The following is a 21,283-nucleotide window of genomic DNA, read 5'->3' as shown; positions in this document are numbered from 1 at the left end:
TGAAGTTAGAATATGTGTAGGAGCCATAATATCAAATCTTAAATGTTTATGCATACTTTGTAGTACTCCCATAAAAGATCTCATTATAGTAATATCAGTAGGCATGGGAATATTTAGAAGTTTTTGTACTCGCCTTTGATCTACACAGCAATAGTTATGCGAAATGAAGAATCCAAAGAAATTTACCCTACTTTTAAAAAGTTGTGATTTCTTTAAACTAATCTTTCCTTTATGCGTGTGTATTCTCCCCATAACTTTCTTCAAAATCTTAAAATGTATATTCAATGATTCTGATCTAGTTTTAGCTAGTTCAGTTGAGACAATGAAATCATCATAAATGTGTTGGACTTCTGGGATAGGTGAGTATACCATTTTGGCTAAATCACCGTCCATTACAACATTACCATTATCATCATAAACCAATTCCCAGTGTAATATCTTTTCCATAAAACGTGATAGACTTTCAGGTGAAGTCTTAATGCCAGTTGGTAAGGATGCGTGTCTAAAAGCTCCTAATGGGGTTGCAAACAATGTTAGGTCTCTGCAAGAAGGTTCTAGCGTTATACTATGAAAAGCGTTAGCCATGTCACTACTACTATGCACAAATTTATCCCTTAGTGACTGAATCAAATTTTCTGCCGTAGGTAGCAGTGCAGGTTCAGACTGCAGACAAGGATTCAATTGTTGAAAATTTACAATTAAACGAGGACAGCTCCCCTGATCCGACTTTGGAATCAGATAAGCTGGGCTTGCATAGTTGTTATAGGAATCCCCATCCAGATTAGCTCTTTCAATGGTGCCGTTCTTTAACAAAAACTCTAAGATAGATTGCATTTGCATTTTCTCTACGGGTGATAAATAATATAATTTCTTATGCTGGGGTAAAGTTTGACCAGGTTTTAGTCTAATTGTATAAGTGCCCAGATATTTACTCATGTTACCTCTATCAGTAGAATGTGTAGATATGATATCGGGGTAAGATTTTAGGAATATGTCTTCTATATAATGTCTTACCTCTGGTGGATAGTCTGACAGCACCACAAGATCCTCTGGTTTAACAAACTGGTCCTTAGGCACACTATAGCCAGTAGGTTCTGTTACATAGTCCATGAGGCTATCAGATTCAGCTATATGTTTTAAGCCAAGTTCAATAACGTCATCACTATTTTCAAAGAGTTTATTCTTTACAGGATCTGGTGTAGTTAGAATTTCATCAATATTAGAACGGTAGTCAGATAAGGCTACTCCTGGTACTGGAGTGTCATTGTTTATGGCTGTAGGATTCGGTATATATCCTTCAGCTAAAGGAAAAGATCGTTCTACCAGATTGATGGCGCTGTATTTTGGTAGCTATAAGAGTTGAACTGAGTTGTTTCTGGTGTCTAGTGAGATCTGATTGACAGCTGGAGTATTAGCTTTCTCTGCGTGTTGCTCCAGGGCTTGTACAATCTCGTCTAGCTCAGTTGTCACAGATACATTGTGTATGAATGATTGCGTAAAATCAAAGTCTGTGGTGATCTCCTTGACTACAAATTGGTTGCTTGGTTCCAAGTATCCAGTGATAACAGTGTTAGTGATTGCATGTTCAGTGACATTTGTTATCATTGCTCTTCCACTAAGTTGTCCTCGGTTGTTGACAGTCAGTTGCGTTTGTCCAGGCTGAATTTTAATTCCTCCATTTCTATCGTTGGCAATGTGGTCATCGCTGAGAATGACTTTTGTTCCAGGAGCCAAGTTGAAGAAATGGTTGATGTTCATTTCTATAGTCTGAGTTTCATTAGAGTCAATTTTGTCAATTGTCCCTGTGCAGAGTTGTAACTCATAATCAGAACAGAACAGGCTATCTAGTACTCTCCCAGGATGGAACATAGAGTATAGATATGGTGCTGGCGGGTGGTTGTCCGCAATGAAAGTCAACCCTAATTGGAGATCTCTAATGCCATTCATTCCGATGATCATAGGTGTGACATTCTTGTGTTCCTCAGGTACAATCATAAATGGTACTGGTCTATAGATGCCTGAGAACTGTGTGAGGCGAATCATGAGAGTTATTTCTCCAGCTACTGGGATTTTGTGTCCAGAATAGCTGACAAGAACCATGTCACTCTTTTCCAGATGGTTCTTAACCTCATTTTGTTGTACTCCAAATAACATTCCAAAATAGCTGGTTGACATGATATTTCTGTCTGCTGCTGAGTCAAACAAAGCTGTCATGTATACATCGTAGTTTCCATTTGACATACATCCGGAGCAGTTCAGGTACATTTTCCTGTTTTCATCCATGATAGCTGCGGAACTATCTACCGCTAAAATCTTGGGGTCATTAGGATCCATTCGAACGGTGATAGCGTTAACCCTACTTGTTCTGCCACGCTCTTTGGATTGTCCATTGGCTTTGGCCTCAACCCATTCTTCATATGCCTGTTTAAACACACCACCAGGTCTTACTTTACCACTATGGTACAGTTCCATCATCGCTGGTCGTCCAGGGCATAGGTGTTGAGCGTGGTATAGGTCTTTGCCATACTTCTTGTGACAGCTTGGGCAGTATCCGGATGTTAGTGCTGTTTGATATTGTCGTCCTTGGTCATCGCACAGTAGTCTGCATCCATCTGATATTTTGTGGGTATTTTGACCACATGCACCGCAATAGCGCTTATTGGATGTACCATAGGAGATATGATAATCTTGTTTAGTGTTCTTTTGTGGTTGTCTATCTCTGTTATCCCTGTTTTCTCTGTTGTAGGTTTTAGGATAGGCTGGTTTAGCAGTAACTTCTCTAACTGTTGGCCTTTTATAATAGCTTGACGTAGCGGCAACTTTAGCAGGCTGTTTGTCTCTATTCATTCTTGTATCCCTGTCATGTGAGTAGTTGGTGTTGTTTGTCTTTTTATGAAGCGACAAATCTCCATTGTAACTGGCTGATACACCATTCTGCTGTAGGTCCAGATCTAGGTCTTCAGTTCTAGGATACATGGAAGCGGTCAACTCATGATATGTGGGGGATCTTCCAAGATCATGTCTGAGATTGTGATGGTTTTCAGATGCTATATTGCGGCTATTTGTTGGTAAGCTACGTTTGAGTGCCTCCACTGCAGTTATGTTGAATACATTCTGTCGTTCCTTCTTGTCTGTATAGTGAACAGCGGCTCTGCTGGCAAGATTCTGAATGGTACTGACAAGCTTAGGGAATGACATGGCTTTGGTTCCCTTAAAAGCTATCAGCTTAGCTTGAGCTTCTTGTGGGCTGATGAGTATATCGTACTGTAGCAGTAAGCTATTGTAGACACTTTCAATAGATAGTCCAAGATTGAAACTCTGCTGGATAGTAGTATATGCTTCGCCAGTTGTGGTTCTAAGCATAAAGGTTTCGAATTCTGATCTTGAGAGGTTACATAACTCCTGAGCAGTGTTCATCTCTGATAGATAATCAGTAATGTAAGGTGGTTTGCCGTCTCCTTTGAAGCAATGCTTGAGAGGGAAGGTTCCATTGGCTAACTTAAGCTTTTGATCGTTGCATAGGGTGCTCTTGCTTGCATAGCTGCTTGGTGGTTTAATGCCAGTTTGGTTGGTGAAGTTACTGAAGTGTCGTTGAGTGCGTTTGTCATTCTCCTCGTGTACAATACGCTGGGCTTCTAACTCAACTTCACGTCTTTGTTCCTCTTTGTATTCCCTCATACTCTGTGTGTAGTTGGTACAGAAGTTCCTCATCATTTCTGAGTCCACACGTATGTTGGGGTTACAAAGTCTTATTGTATCCAGGAATTGTGGGAACAGGAAATTTCCCAGAGGATCTGATAGTGTTGCTCTAACATATCGATCTCTGATCAATGCATCTGGTGAGTCCTCACGCATGGGTATGGATCTTACAGATTCCGTGTCTGGTTCTGGCGTCTTGGTTCTCTCACCATTCTGTTCTGGTTCCTCCTGGTTGGGCATCTGTTCCTCCCTTCGTGTATCATCTCCTGCAGAAGCTGCATCAGCTGATGGAGTTCTTCTTCCAGGCGTCGTCGAGCGTCCTCGACGTGGAGTGTTCGCCTTTTCAGCGTTGTCATCTTTCTTACTTTTATTAAATAATGGCATTACAGCTAGCTTAAAGCTTTTAAACTTTCTATGAGTTCTTTAAAGAAGCTTATGAGATGTTGTACTATTTTAGGATTTAAATAGCAAAGGTACAAGAAGAAACTGACTAATGCGCCTAAAGTTAAAACAATCAAAAATTGTTTACAATAACAAATTTTTCTTTTAAAATTGTTAAATATAGATGAGTATGTATTGTCTACTTCACCTACAGTTGTTTCTACGTCGTGAATGCTTGCGAGTGAGCGTTAAATCTTATTCTGGAGTGTGCGCTAATGCACTCTTATCCTTAATTAAGCTCAACTGTAGAAACACTTCTACTTAGATTTATTCTATATTTGCCTATAAAGCTAATGTGGGTTGTTTAGCTGTACAAATTAGCTATAAAGTTAAATAGAATGTTAAGGTTTGCAGCGAAGTTAATTTGGGTATGCTAATATACTATCACAAATTAACTGTTATTTGCTTAGGCGTCGACTTTTCCTAGCAAATGTTATTGTTGAGAAAAACAGCAATTTATAATCCTTGTTGAATTCTTACTCCACTCTAAGGATATGTAGCTTACAATCTGCTTATTCCTGTAAGGCTTTATGAATATAACTTACTAAGGTTCACTCCCAAAGGGTCGTCTATATTCTAATAGTATTGCAACAGTTTTGCCTGAATATCAAAGATCTCGCACCCAATACTTATAGTTGTATTAGGGTATGCCTACCAATCCTACTAAGTATTATTCGCGAATTATTATGGGGCTTCACTTGTGATTTCAATCCTTATAACTATGTTATTGAGACTCAATTTAGATTGTCCTATATATATGAATATAATCAGTTTGTTTTCAAGGTTATTATAGACCGGATGTGCTCCACTTAATTAGTGAGAACACAATATTCTATGTGTCTTACTGAAGTGTGATATCCTACGCAAGGTGATCAATCTATACGCTGGAAGTTGTCAATCAAACTCTTTAAAGTAGACTACAAGGTTGGTGTTATTATTTGGTCAAATATTATTGAAAATCAAATTAGCTGAATTAGTGCACTTTTTTTTTTCTAAATGGTAACAATTTTAGATTATAAAGATTATAAACTATATGTACACACTTTATTTTACTTGGTTATAGTCTTTATGCTAATAATCCTAAGTAAAATTAAGTTTTCTCAATGGTATAAAAAGAAAAAGTTCTTTCTTTGTTTTAATCCGGATTTTTATAAAGACAGTAGAGTACTTCCAATATTACTTGCTACTTCTTTTAGAGACGTCCCAAGATTCCCAATATAGGCTGCTGCAACCTTTTGCTGCGTTTGGTTACTAGAACTTTGTCTCTTATAAGTGTGCTTTTTTTTTAATTACATATAGGGCTTAGGTTGTTGACTATACTTTTAAATCACTAATATTCACTATCACTAATGATTGATGGTTTATAACTCTTCTCAAGTTGTCTGTTGAATTCTGGCGGCACATGAAATAGAAATTTTAGCATTAGCAAAGCAAGTAAAAATTTAGTTTTCATGTCCTACTTATTGTTGAGTGAACTGTTTATTGTATTTATGTATGTGTTTGTAAGGAACATACAAACAAAAAAAATTTTCTAAGTTAAGATTGAATTAAAAACTTTCTAAGTCAAAATAAAATAGAGTCACTCTAAGTCCAAAGTTGGAAAATTTTGACTAAGTCCAAAAAGTTTCTAATGAAATTATTCTAAGTACAAAATCAATAAATTTTGGCTTAGGAAAAAAAATTATGCAAATATCTTAAGTGCCAAATTAATAAATTTCGACTAAGTCAAAAAAAATTTCTTATTGAAATTATCCTAAGTACAAAGTTAGTGAATTTTGACTAAGTCCAAAAAAAAATTTCCTTTCAATGGAATTATACTAAGTACAAAATTATTGAATTTTGACTAAGTCCACTACTTTTCAATGAAATTATGCTAAGTACAAAATTAGTGAAATTATCCTGAGACAAAAGAAATAGAATCACTCTAAGTCCAGACGTGGAATATTTTGTCCGAGATGAAATTTCCTAACAGTCCATTCACAAAGCTACTTTAGAGATTGCCCTTAAGTCAAAAGAAATAGAATCACTCTAAGTCCACTATTGGAGTATTTTGACTAAGTGCAAATCTCGCTAAGTTAAGGAATTTAAAGTCATAAAGTATTAGAGTGTTAGAATTATCCTTCACCAAAAGAAATAGAATCTCTCCATAATTGGAATATTTTGGCTAAGACAGAAACACTCTAAAACAAAATTTTCTCTTAAGTGTGGAATATGAAATTTGTTAATCTAGTTGGAAAAATTGCAATTATTACAAGTCCGAATTTTGGTAAGTTTCCAACCAAGTTCCAATTTCATAAAAATTACTATAAGTCCAGAGATCCAAAATTCTCTCTGTAACAAAAGAAATAGAACGGTGCTAAGTCCAAAAGTGGAGTATTTTGCTCAGAGCATCAGGAAATCTCTGGAATTATTGCTGATTGCATACAGTAATTTATTTATACTTATATCATTCCAACCGATCGATGTTGAGAATATCTTTGAGACTTTGAAGTATTTTGTTTAACTCAAAATTTTAGAGGCAATAGTTATTTTGATACATCCGCATATAAATCAGAATTACATTAGGAATATAAGTCCTAGGCATGTATAAGTAAGTGCAAATCTCAGAAAATCGGTTCTAACGGTACCAAAGTATTAGTACAGTTTAACTTGAGTATAAATGCTACAAGTTTGTAATAATCTTTTGGCCCTTTACTACGACTCAAGAGTACTAACTGCTTTCGGCATATTGTTTCAGAAACATGGCTCCAAAGACAATATGTATCCCAACTAACAGCGTTTCCCGTGTTCTATAGGATTTGCTCCTAAGTTTTCATTTAATAAGACAGTTCAAAATGGTCCTTTACAAATAGTATTTTGATAGCTTATAAATGAAAAGTTACTCCATGCTTGATTCTTAATAAGTTCTGGTTTAAGTATCAAAGATTCAAGTATTTCAACACTTAGAGAATTTCCGAATAAGTAAAAATCATACTAAGTCCGAAGATTTATATATACTCCGCCACCTAGCACAACTCCTAAATTTCAAAATTCTGACTAAGTCCAAAAAATCAAAATTTTGCACATAGCTCAATCATAGATTATTCCAACCCAAGTGTTTTACTAAAGAGAGGCGGACATGGAGGTGCCGGTGTGCTGGTATTCTCTAGGGCCTCTAGAGTGTCAACCAGTGCGAGTGTCCTTATAGGGCGGCGACCAATGGCCACAAATATGCTAGCATTCTCTAGGGCCTCTAGAGTGTCAGCTAGTGCAACTGCTCGTACACGAGGCTCTCAATTGCATTTGTGTCGTGCCTTTCAGTCCCTATCTCTTCAAACGCCTCATAGTCCTAACCTTGCTCTCAAATAGTTACACAGGTTTTGGAAAATCCGATTTTGCCATAACTACAATTATTCGATTTTGGTAAAAATACCTGCCTTAGGCGGTTCGGGTACGGTATGAAAAAAAAGAAAAAAAAATTTATGAAGTAAAAATTTTTTTTAAGATACAACCGGTAAGTTGCACCATTGTGTGTGCGAATGGGGCGTTTGTCCATATTTAGGTATGGAGACCGCTCTTCTATGAGTACTACTAAAACCTAATTTTAATGCAATACACATAGACATTCTCATCGTCGGTTCGTTTGTTTAGAATGCTTAACCCTCTATTCCCACAAGTATAATACGAATTTGGTTGAGCTGGTGGAAGCTCAACAAAAGACCCACGCGAAGTATTATGTTGCTTTAACCTAAGAATAAATGGTTGGTTTTGATATTCGATCAGAATTATATAAGTATATTAAGTATTAAGGAAGGAAAATGTTTTTATAAAGTGTATTTATATTACAAGTGCATAAGTTAAGTATGAAAATATTTACAGGATAAGTGTTAAAATTATAAGTAGAGTAGGACAGAAATGTGCCCTAAGTCCCAAGCAGTGAATTGTGCTAAGTGTTAGAGTTCTAACATAAGGCCTGAGCTCAATTCATGCTAAGTACTAAGGGGCCTAAATTTAAACTACAATGCATGCCAAACAACTAAGTCATTACCTTTTAAAGCCAGAAAGAGAAGTTGATGGTAGGAGAGTTAATAAATAACTGAATAAATTCAAGAGGTACATGCTATAACATTAGCTCTGGACCAGGATTTTAGTGTTTGTCTGTGCAATTAAATATCTGTGTGTTAATATGTGACGTAAATCAGGCATGGTTGTAGGCATACATATGTGTACTGGTTGTTTATATGATTACATTAACTATAAACATAATATCTTTAATAAACATATACTATTAGCAAATCACATACAGATTACCATGAATAGGCTAGCGTTACCCATATATGGTGTCATATAGGTAAAGATAGGCCTATGAATGCATAAATTGATACAAATAATGCCTTGGGCCTAGCTAAAGTAACTGTGTCTTGCCCCTGAGTGCTACTAGATAATTGCAGGGCACGTGTCAATCAAATATTCATAATATGCTCTATAAAGTGTTGACTTTATATCAAGCATAGATAGATAGTTGTGGATGCGAAGCATTTCTGTAAAAGTCTCATATGTACGTTCAAAGAATTTGAAAATTGAGGGTCGCATCTCCATATTTATGCAGTTTTGCAACAAATTTACTTACAATATTGTTTGTACTGAAGCATTAATATTCTGCTAATTCAGTTCTGACAATCTACAAGTGTTAATATTCGTTTGTCCTTCCATTTCAGAGCTTCGCCTTTATGGATGTTGTCATCCTTGTTTAATTTTATTTAAAAGGGGGTCATTTAGAAGTTTATTTTACTTTTATCAATTTGTTTTATCTGATACTTTCTAAAATATGTTTTATTAATACTTTATCAATAAAAAGTAAATTTTTTGTAACTAGACCAAATATAATTAAGAATTAGAACCATAAATCTAAATACAAAACTAAAAATATCCTTGAGACATTCTATTCTGCAACCTTTTTTATTCATAAACATTTTTAATCAAGTTATTTTGTTTATACCTAGTGTGTGTAACTGTGTAGGTACGTCTTAAACTGACAATTTTTTTAGATTTTAAAAAGTTAATCTAATTGATTTTATTTTTATTTATTATTTTGTTGTAATTAAATCAGGGTAGCCCCTTTCGTGACAACACCCCTTAAGGGGAGTTTCTTTGTATTTTCACAGTAGCTTTTCTCCTATTTCCAGCCCCAAGCAATTTTGAAAATACGACGAATCGCCCCTTAAGGGGTGTTGCCACGAATGGGACTATACCCATAAATCATTTTTGATTTAATTGTTTTATATTTACCTAACAATTCTATTGTGATATGATATATACATATATATGTATTATTTAAGTAGATTTTGTTGTTATTTTAATAATTTTTAATACAATTGTTTTAACTGATTCTTGTTTATTATTTATTACGATTTAGAAACCATAAAAACTCAATTGTTACTAGAAAATCCGTACGTCCATTTATAACATGCTCATACACATATAGTAAGCTGCGCTAATATCCAATAAAAAGTAGTAAGTTTTGTTTATTTATAGCTTAAGAATTTGGTTACCGATCCAATTAAGTTCTACATTTTAGGGAAGATGCATAAAGGTCCTGAAATCCTTTTAGACTGTTTTTATCATTAAAATCTTAAGATGGTTTTATGCTATTTTTCTACGCTAAATTCTAAAACTAATATTCTTTAGTAAATGAATTGCTACCAAGTTCTTTATCTTGATAATCAGAGGCTTTTAGTAAAGTAGAATTTGGGGGATGGTGCATTTTGAATTAAAATTAATTAAAAAATGAATAAATTTCCAATAAAAGTTGCACTATCAGAAATACTCGTTTTATCTGGAATTATCTGGTTTTTCAACCTTAAAGTGTCATAACTATAAAATTGAATTAATTGCCCATTGTCCCCTCCCTTCCTCCCTGAGTCTTTTGTCCCAGAATTGAGTTTGAAATAATAAGGGTGGTCGTTTATTGAAAAGCAAGATAATTGCTAAACACATAAAAAATCAACCTTTATCTGAATTTAGGTTTGCATTATTTTATCTTTTACAATGAAAAGCTTTTCATCTTTTACAGTGCATTATTTAATACCTATATTTGCGACAACTTTTATTTAATGAAATCTTCCAATTTTTAACATGTACAAAACGGGCTGCTGTATTGCATCAAGATCCATGACAGATCTATATAGGAAGTAAACGTCTATAAATGAGCTCGAATCTCCCAAACATATATCGCTGAAAACTCATAGTGCTTCAATTATCACTATTAAATTCTCATTGACCAGAACGATAATACCCATTATTCTACTTTTTGCATCATAAATGTATTTTTTATATTCATGTTGCTATTTAAATAACATTGATGTATTTGATTTGTATTCATAAAACAGAAAAACTTAAGTTTATAATATAGTAAACGTAAGAAAACTTAGTTTTATAATAAATTGATTCGTGCGACACTCCCTGTAATGCGGTCAGATATTAAACTAATCATTTTAACCCTTTCAGGACAAAAATTTGAAATGAAAAATATTAGGATTTTAATCTTTAAAAAATTATATAAATATAAATTTTATATAATTGTTATATAAAACAAATTACTGAATAAATCAGTTCACAGATATTCTAATATGTTAAAGTTGTAGAAATCTTTACGTGTAACAGAGAGAGAGAGAGAGAGAGAACGGGGAGAGGGAGAGAGAGAGAGAAGGAGAGAGAGAGAGGGGGAGAGAAAGAGAACGGGGGGAGAGAGAGACACAGAGAGAGAGAAAGGGAGAGAACGGGGAGAGGGAGAGAAAATATTTAGATTTTACCAAAAAGACAAGATATTTTATTTTACATACTAACGTCATGGTGATAGGGCAACTATGTAAAGCAATGGTAAAAAAATAAGATTTTTACTTTGACTTCATTGCAGGACATAACAATTTCAAGAATTTTATTGTAGAGTTTAAATTCAATAGGACAATTCTAATATGCCTAAATTAACAATCAGAACTATCTGTTAGAGACGTACAGATGGACAGACAAACCCCCACTGTAAAAAATTTTTGCTCTTAGATCATTAACAACAATATACAACCCTTTTACCAAATTTCCTTCCCTCTTACTGGATGAATGAACTGAACAATAGTTTAGGCCCATACTGGCAAGCTATGTAGGGAATATTTACAGAACTTTTCAGCCATTGAATAGCAAATGAGAAAATCACATTTTCCTCTAATCATAGCCAACAGACGAACGGAAGGACATTTTGAATTATAGATAATCTTCGCTACTAAATGAAAATGAATTTTGCAAATATGTCATTATAACTTAATTAAAAATTTAAGCCATCTAATTTTGATAACATATGAAAAAACAAATATTTTAGCTATCAAAATATTATGTCTCGATCCAAGAGACTAATGGACCATGTGAATTATAGAGTAAGAAGGATAGTTTCAATTCCAAAATTTCGTTTGCTTAGGGAAGGAGGGAACATTTGACTGTAAATAACACTGTGAACCAAAGTTTAGTAACCACTTTGACTAAAAAACTTTATCTGTGTTTCGTCACTTCTAAACAAGAAGTGTCCAAACTTTTCAATCAACAGAAGGCTTACCTTTATTTATCATCATGGGGGATGTAAAATAAATATATTACACTATCTCCTAAGATCCCTGAGTTTAAAAATCATCAACAAGGATGATAATATCCACATGTAGCAACGTTCCTAATTGTAAAAGTAAAAACACAAAAGCAAAAAGAAGGAAAAGGAGCATAACTGACAGAATGACGAACAATGATCAGTGCAGTGGTCATACAAATCTTCACACAAAATATTAGCAGTCTTTGATATCAGAAAATAAAGTTGTGTTTATGCAGTACTGATGATCGACGGATAGGCGGGCAGAAGTGCATTGGTCTCAAAAAAATTCAATCTTCTATGTTAAATAGCAGAAGGGAAAATAAACATTTCCCCCGCATTAATTTTATTAATTCCAAAGCACTATAGACAGAATAACGAAGAAGGTAAGGAATAAAACTTTTAGCAGATAAATAATGATGACAACATCCATAACTATAGAAGCTCTTGAATTAAAAAAATAAAAGGAAAAGCAAATGAAATCAAAAATGGTGCACAACAGACAGACATAGTAAGTAATGATGCTTAGTGGTATTTGAATATTTACACAACATTTAAAAGTTTATCTTTGATAAAAGCTGAAAAAAAAAATATTTTAGAGTATTAACGATAGATCGACGGACAATTTTATTCATAGAGTAGAGGTGCATAGGTCAGCAAACATAAAAAAGCCTTCTGTCTTATCCCTGAAAGACCAGGCCCTCTACGAATTCTTAATTGACCGGATTTTATACTATAATAATTGCATCAGCCTTCTACATTTTCCCTACAGATATTTAATGTTCTCAATAGCATTACAGACCAGCGAACAACGTGAGCTGTAGGCTAGTCTAAAATATTGTTGCCTTCAAGAAACCAAATTCAAGTCCCCATATAGACTTTATACTTATTTTGACAAATTCAGTTATAATTTGTAATAATATAATCATGCAACCTTTTCTGCAGTACCCTTAGGTTGTAATGAGGGTGAATTGTAGGTTAGAATTCTAATCATGCATTGCCTCGTCCATGCTACTCATACATACAAGAGGAACATCTGATGAAACTCTTGTAATTGTAAAGTAACAAAGAATACACTCAGCTGTGACCGAAGCTTATTCGTATAAAATTTACCAAAGGATTCTCACTTTCAATCTCCGTGTGCATCTACAAACATACAACCTTCTCTTGCTTTGAGGGAAGCCACTGTTTGAAAAAAAAAGTTAGATTTGAAACAGATTTTTGAAAAAGTATTATTTTTTAAGGGTGTAAAAAGAGATTATGCCTTTGGTCCCCTGAAAATAATGGATTCAACGGCCCACATGGAATTTTCTGCTAAAATTGACAGCTATGAAATTAAACAAGAAAAACTTATTGACAGGTAAGCTTTATCTTTGTCGGCATGTAGGCATATAGTGAAAACTTACTTTTTCATTAGATATTATACTGTGAGTTTTTTAAACGTATAATAAAATAAGTTCAAAAGTTTCTAATGATCAGATTATAGTATTTATTGCATCGTATTGCAGACATCTTTCCGCAGTTATAAACCTAACATACTAGCACAACTTATCTTTTTAAGTTCAGTGCAATCTTTTGAGAGTTAATTTTGTTACCCAATAATGAATTTAGTAAAAGTTTTGGAAGCTGGAGTGCTAAGGAGCCGGAGACTATGAACCTGGAGCCTGCCATGCAACAAATGTTCTCTAACCTGGGCGCTACCACACTGTACAGGGTCGTGTCCGTCCTCCAGGCACCTTTTGTCATGAAGGATGAAAATGGTAAGAGAATCAGGGGGGGGGGGGCATTGGGCTGTTTATTTCACTTGTCCCCAAAGTTTTACATTTATGTGGTCATATGTGTTGGCTTAACATCTTTTGGGATTTTTATAAACAGTGTACTAACATTTCAACCTCAAATTGTAATACAGAAGGGGAGATTTTGTGTATCATCATTGGGTATGTACATCTATTTATCAGCCATTTAGATCCCTGTTTAGGAGTGCACACCAAATATTTTCTAAATAAGTGAATAATTTATATAGTCTGCCATCCAAATTTGCTGATTTACATTATCCAGTTAATAAATATTTAAATATTACAATTTAAATATATTAGGACTTTTCCCAGTATGGCTTAGAAACCGATTTATATCCGCTGGATTAGAACCGGCTCTGATCCATACCGAAATATCATGTATAGGATCATATTGCAGACAATTTATTACAGAGAATTAAAATGAAAATCATAAGATTAATACCAGTTTTGTTAGCAACAGAGCTGGTTTCATTTTATTATCTGTTCAGGAAACTATACTGGATTTTGTATTGACCTAATCAATGAACTACAAGAAATGATGAACTTTAAATATGAAATTTCAATTGTTGGGGTAAGTGATACAGTGATAGAACAAAGAAAGATAGATATTTAACAAGTATATCTTATATATACAGCATGACCCTCAAAAAAGTATTTTTAAGCATCTGCAGCCCTTATTTCTCAATGAATTAAAAAAAAAATGCATATGTCCTTGTTCTCCATAGTATTCCACATAAGTAGATATAAAAATATTTTTTTTACCTCCATTAACACCGGAGATTTATAGAGCTAAAGTTTTAAAAAAGTGACTGAGAAAAAGAATTTTTTTTTGTTTCTCTTAGTTTTTGGATGGTTATATTATGTTTTTCTGGCAACTGAATAATGAGACACAAAGAAAAACAAGTTAACTAATTATTTCTTTTTTATTCCACCAAAAAATATAAATTTTTAATGGCAAAAAATACTACTGAATCAATTGATAATTTGCAAATTTTAGGTTATTTATTAACCCTTATTTGAGAAAAGGATTAATTATGACAGTTGCTCCGCCTACTTTTCTGACATCTCAATAATTTAATAGGGGGTTAATTAAGCTTTTTAGACAAAAAAATCATTATGTTTTAATTTTATTTTCTTCATAACTTTTTTGTTATTAAAGTTAGGATTGTGAAACAAAAACAATTTTCCTGCTATATTCATAAAGATTTATTTGTTTTTTTAATCTTAAAAAATTTTGCCTAATAAGTTAGTTTTTCAAAATATCATTAAACTAAAAAGACTCAAAAAATATGTGTAAAAAAATGCTTTTTACTCAAAAACTAAATTTTTTATTTCATTTTTGTATAAAGTTTCTGCTAGTAACAAAAATAAAAGGATTTCTACCTTAATTTTGCTAAAAAAGTCGTTTCATGTTAAAAGTTACTTTTTCCTCAGTCACTTTTTCAAAACTTTAGCTCTAAAAATCTCCGGTGTTAATGGAGGTAAAAAAAATATTTTTATATCTACTTATGTGGAATACTATGGAGAACAAGGACATATGCATTTTTTTATAATTCATTGAGAAATAAGGGCTGCAGATGCTTAAAAATACTTTTTTGAGGGTCATGCTGTATTTTTACCTATTTTTCAATGGACTTAGATTATAAGTGGATATTGTGACAGGGGTAAAAATTGTCGTCAAGTTAGGTTGCTATTTCCCCTGTCATTTATTGGCCAGTTCCTTCATCCAGTAGATATGGAAGGGGATGAGTTAAAGGGAGTGGAAGGAAGTGAAGGTTATTTTAGCCTGCTACAAGTATATTCGTAGCTGGCTAATATAGCGAAATCCTACACCTATCACTTTTACAAAATTACTACCCCTACAACTGGATGAAGGAACTGATCAATGAATGAGTTCCATGTATGCAAACTATATTGAAGACAATTTTCCCCTGTCATAATATCCACATATATTCTATCCATTGTAACGTAAAATAATTGTAGGAATATGGGACCATGGACGAGAATATGCAATGGAACGGAATGATGAGAGAATTAATTGACAAAAATGCTGATATTGGTCTTGGAGCTCTCAGGTAATTGGATATATCATTACTTGGATGTTACACTAGATTTGCATTTTCTCTATCAAAGTTAAACACGCAGTGGGCTGAAATAACGATTCTACCACCACCCCCTTGAACCCATTCCATGTTAGCAAGCTAAGTTGAGAACAATTTTTCCTTTGTCATAATATCTACGTATATTCTACATCCCTTCTCAGTTAATATTAAGATAATGGCGGACATTGCAATGTTTGTTTGTTATAAGATTATTGTCTTGTTAACAATTGTTTCATCATAATTTACAGTGGATGTGTATAATGTAATTGTTTAATTAAATTAAAAAGGAATTTTATCAATATTTAACCAATTTGTGAAAATATGTTGCATAAAAGTTAGGTTAGTGGTTCAGTGGTTGCCGAGACAGAGATATATCCTACTACTTTGTATTATAGATAACTTTGTCAATGAAAACATTTCATATTACATATTGAAATAAACTAAAATCATTTTGATAGAAAAATAGTATTTTTTTCAGCATTTTAACTGTATAAAATAGCATTAAGTAGTTTTATATACACCATAAAACTAAATGGCCCATTTCTGGTTTATCTCTCTGTTTTTTTTCAATTTTTCCCACAGAGTAAAAATAACAACTAAATTGTAATTTAATAAATATTTATTTGAACGTATACGAAATATTACTTTATTTGAAAATAGCGTCTGAGTCCCTAAGTAAACTAGACCAAAAACAATAAATGTATAAGCATAGATGTAAAATCGAGAAAAATACATGGACCAAGTAGTGGAGACCCTTTTCGTCAGCTAGCAGATAGCTTTCTGTTCTTTTGTAGGGATTCGACTATGTTTTTATTTCCGACGCTATTAGATGATTTCAAAGAATAAAAAATCGTGATAGGTTCACCACCTTGTGGAAGAGTCACATATAGCTCATGCCCCCTCTATTCTTTTACTTTAGTTTAAAAGGAATTCCAGGAAATATGTGAAGCTTTCTTGAAATGGAGAACACAATCGTTTCAGTAGTTAATCTACAGACAAAAAAAATACAATAACCTCTAATTGTGCTTAAAGAGTATTTTGAACCTACTTATGAGGGGTCTAGAATAATCGCTCTTTTGTTTAGATGGGGACATGAGGCAACAGTGTAACCTCTAATTGTGCCTTTAAAGTATTTAAAACCTACTAATGAGAGGTCTAGAATAATTGCTCTTTTGTTTAAATGGGTGCATGAGGCAATAGTGTAACCTCTAATTGTGTCATATATCTACTTTTATGGGTAAAATGGAGAATTTATACAGATATTTAGTTTATATTTCCGTCTGTTAATCTGAAATATATTTAAAAATAGAACAAACATTTTACAGAAATATACTTTTTTCCAGATGTCAACCTCTGCTTCTGAAAAAAATGTTCTAATAATTGAATACATTGAGGGAGGAGTTTTGGGATGTTTATTACAATAGTCCCCAAAGTTTTATAATATTTTTCTTATCCGTTTGCTTACAAACTTTGGGGACACACAGAAAACTGTCCCGAATTTGTATTTATTTTGAGGAACAAGACTCCAGTTACGTCATATTTTTCTTTCCCGAAAAAGGGAAGGGGGAAAAAAAAAGGAAAGGGGGGAAGAAAAAAGAGATGGGAGAAAATGGGGTTTTCCCCATCTCTTTTTAAGAGATTTTCTTCCCCCCTTCCCTTTTTCGGGAAAGAAAAATATGACGTCACTGGAGTCTTGTTCCTCAAAATTAATACAAATTCGGGACAGTTTTCTGTGTGTCACTTTGGGGGCTGGTTGGTTTAATGAGTGACCAAACGTTAAAACCACTAATTGTTATCTACAGAAAGTGTAATTTTGTAAATCATCATTGGGGATGTACATCAATTTGTCGATCATTGTCTTATCCCTTAAATTGCAGAATAAGATTAGTTTTTTTTACTCAGTTACCATTCAGAGAGGGTAATTTTATGTATAGTCATTAGGGATGTACTTTAATTTATCGCCCATTGTATTATCCCTTGATTTAAATATCTATTTAGTGTAATGGCAGAGCGGGAGAACGTGGTAGATTTTACAGTTCCATATTATGATTTGGTGGGAATATCTATTCTTATGAAAAAACCTGAGGTAAAAATCTTAATTTTTTAAATTAAATTTTGAGTCAAGCGCAAAACTCACATTCCCTTTATTTTGTAATATATTGAAATTCCGGGGGTGGGCCTAGAAGGAAGTTTTTTGTGTGTCAGGTGAGGTTAGGATACATTGGGTACTTCTTAGGGCTCACCGCAGGGTTAGGCACCCCCACCCTGCATTAGTTAGGAGAAGGGAAAAAATCACAAAGCCTTTATTTTGAAATATATTGAAATTCCGGGGGTGGGCGAGGAAGGAAGTTTTTTGTGTGTCAGGTAAGATTAGGATATATTGGGAACTTCTTGGCCCCGCAGGATTAGAGCCCCATGCAGGGGTTAGGAATTGGGGGGGAAATACTACCCAAGTTACTTACATATTTGAATTTTTTAAAGGGGGGGGGGGTGTTATCAATGATCAACCAGCACTAAATGGTGTAATGTATAATTCATGTTTATTTATTTTTTATTTTTACTAGGTTCCTACATCATTGTTCAAATTCTTATCCGTCTTGGAAGACTCTGTTTGGTAAAATATTAATTAGCAAATATAGATATTTTAAATTTTTTTCTTTTTTAGATTCTTTACAATAATAATATGAAGGAAATAGTAGCTTTTGCAATATTCCGTAAATGCGCTTATTACGTCTAACTGTTCTTAATGTTGACCAAATGCATAGTATACTTAAACGCATATTTAAAAACAGTTTGACCTAATACGCGCATTTGACTCGAATCTTACTCGCAACTTTACGGAATTTTGTGAAAGCTACTTTATTTACCTGTTTTTAATTTAGGATGTGTATTCTTGCTGCATATTTTGTCACTTCCATCATTATTTGGATATTTGACAAGTAAGATTTTATCTATTTTATAAACATAAAATTTCACCACTAGAGAACTTCCTATTTATTGCCAGGGGGGGAGGAAACACAGGGCTGTTTATTACACTAGTCTCAAGATGTTTTCTTATTCGTTAGCTCAATAACTTTGGGAACTTTTATTGAATTTTGATTGGTTGGTTCATTAATTGTATTGTCCTAACTTTTCAACCACTATTGTAATCTACACAAGAAGAGGTAATTTTGTATAACATCATTAGGGATGTACGTCAATTTATCTTTCATCGTAGGTATAAGGTATAACCAACAAGCAAAATAAATATGAAATAATATTTGGGGGGCAAATGGAGATGTCGTCAATTTTACGATGTGTTGCCCCCCAACGACAGCTGAAAAACACGTATTGGTTTCGTGATTTTTTTCCGAATTTATTTCATTGTTGGTATAAGCTGCTTTCATTGTCTTATCCCTTTGGGTCCTTGTTTTATTACAGCTCTTGTATAGATTTGTAAAGATATCATATTTAAAAATTTAGCCTTTGCTTAATTTTTTTATTGGTTAGCCCCCACCATCCAGGGGATTGGAACAATTCATTCATTACAAACAATTGATACATTTTTTTTGAAAGTTACTATTTAAGCCAATCAAACACTTTGTTAAAGTCAATATAACTTTTTGTATTTTACAAATTTACATTTTAAGAAAATTCATTTTGCATATGTGCTATGTATGTATCTCATAGAGAAACTATTAAAAAATGTTCATCATCCTTATATAAAAGTAACAGGATGTCTATCTAATTGTCTTTGAGTGTGTAACTGTCTATGTGTAATAAAGGGTCTTGCTGTCAGCTGAACTGCTATGATTCTTATTTACATTGTAGCTTCTTATAGATCCCAATAGAAATCGCCTCTGGAAAAAATTACCCTCCCCCCCCCCCCCCCTCTAAAAAAATGTATTTATCTTTTTCTTTTATAACATTTCAAATTGGAAATAATTTGCTAATACTTTGTTAGATGGTCACCATACAGTTATCAGAATAACATGGAGAAGTATGTGGATGATGATGAAAAGAGATTATTCGATCTCAAGGAATGTTTGTGGTTCTGTATGACGTCACTCACACCTCAGGGTGGAGGTAAATAGTTTTCCAGTATGGCTTCGAAACCGATTTATAACCGCTAGATTAGAACCTGTTCTTAGGCATACTGAAAATTAATGTATAGCATCTCATTTCAAACAATTTTCAACGAATTAAAAAGAAAAGAAATAAAAATAATAAAATTGATAACTGTTTTGTAAGTTCCGGGCTAACAAAACAGTTTTTATTCTTTAATTCATTCAATTATCAGCGAATTCTGTCTATAATACGATGCGAGATATAACTATTCTGTGTTTTTCTACTAGCGTCTACGCCCCCTAGAGGCCTCTAGTGGCACTTTAAATGTTTTTATGTTCAAGTCTATACGATACCTATTTATTGCCTTAAAATTCTATGATACCTCTTTATGTTTCGATCAAGTCTCTCAAATATTTAATTTTTATCGACTTTTTTTTATTTCTCTTGGGAGGTGGTGGTACCCTCCCCAAAAATAGTTATAAACCTTCCCGGGACCTATGGGAAGCTACCCTGTTAAGGATAACTCGATCGGTTCAGCGGTTAGCGAGATCCTTCAGTACAGACACACAAACACACAGACAGCAATCCTGTTACTTTAGTAAAGGGTTCACACCAATATCGTTTTATATCTAATTTGAATCTTTTAGGTGAGGCACCTAAAAATCTATCAGGCAGACTTGTAGCCGCGACCTGGTGGTTGTTTGGTTTCATCATCATTGCTTCTTACACTGCCAACTTGGCTGCTTTCCTTACTGTTTCAAGGTACAGCTGTTATGAAGACAATTTTAGATAATCATTGCTACCTAATAAGGTCGATTTTTGGTCTGCCTATGCAATTTCCTAAAAGTATACCCATTGATTATTATGTTTTTTATCCATAGCAATCTACAATAAATATAATAGACCTAGATCCCTAATCGGTAAATTTGTCCAAATAGAACATAGTGTAGGAACAATCCGACCACATCGTTGGTTAGAACATGTACATACTATGGTAAAAAATGCAGAAGTTTTTGAATTCATCTTTAATAAAAAGTTTGATTTTTTTCAGATTAAGCTAGCTATTGTAAAAATTATATTATACAAACTGTTTTTGCTTCTCTGAAATGTCATCATTGTATTTCAATCCTAATGACTAATCATACTTGTATATACTAAAGATTGGAAACCCCAGTAGAAAGCTTAGAAGATCTTGCTAAACAATATAAAATCAAGTAAGTGTTAAACTATAAATTGTTTAAATCTCTTTAAATAACAACATTATCTATATTAAAATAGAGATTACCATCAAATGATTTAAAAGGGAAAACTATTAATAAATTATTTTTAATAATATTTCTCCACAAATGTTACCTCCTTAATCCTATTATATAAAATGTAAGCTTATTTTTGTCTGTAGCGAAGGATCTCCTTTACAATGTAGCTTCTCATTGGTCCAGTGAAGGTTTATAACTATTGGGGGGGGGGAGGGAGGATACAGCTTTGCAAAATGCCCCTAGAAAAAAGACCCCTCCTAAAAAAAGTTTTAAATGGGCAGGGGTCAACATTTACAACCCTTTTAAGATGCCCTGGAGGGCTTAAGGGTCGTAGCC

General features: G+C 33.5%; 1 protein-coding gene across 1 annotated transcript in view; it reads left to right on the top strand.

Moving 5' to 3' along the window:
- The window catches only part of Ir25a (ionotropic receptor 25a), a 50,426-nt gene that overhangs the window by 21,528 nt on the left and 7,615 nt on the right, over positions 1–21,283 (top strand). The window contains exons 15-24 of the mRNA XM_080162839.1: positions 12,991–13,106; positions 13,358–13,506; positions 14,031–14,113; positions 15,526–15,617; positions 17,643–17,730; positions 18,209–18,258; positions 18,527–18,583; positions 19,588–19,709; positions 20,339–20,453; positions 20,852–20,905. Coding sequence (XP_080018965.1) covers positions 12,991–13,106; positions 13,358–13,506; positions 14,031–14,113; positions 15,526–15,617; positions 17,643–17,730; positions 18,209–18,258; positions 18,527–18,583; positions 19,588–19,709; positions 20,339–20,453; positions 20,852–20,905 — 926 coding nt within the window. The remainder of the gene's footprint in view (positions 1–12,990; positions 13,107–13,357; positions 13,507–14,030; positions 14,114–15,525; positions 15,618–17,642; positions 17,731–18,208; positions 18,259–18,526; positions 18,584–19,587; positions 19,710–20,338; positions 20,454–20,851; positions 20,906–21,283) is intronic.

Source organism: Acartia tonsa, chromosome 1, assembly GCF_053477335.1.
Source record: "Acartia tonsa isolate MP-2025a chromosome 1, ASM5347733v1, whole genome shotgun sequence".
Lineage (NCBI taxonomy): Eukaryota > Metazoa > Arthropoda > Copepoda > Calanoida > Acartiidae > Acartia > Acartia tonsa.
The sequence above is the reverse complement of the archived record's forward strand: the minus strand, read 5'-3'. Positions and strand labels throughout refer to the sequence as shown.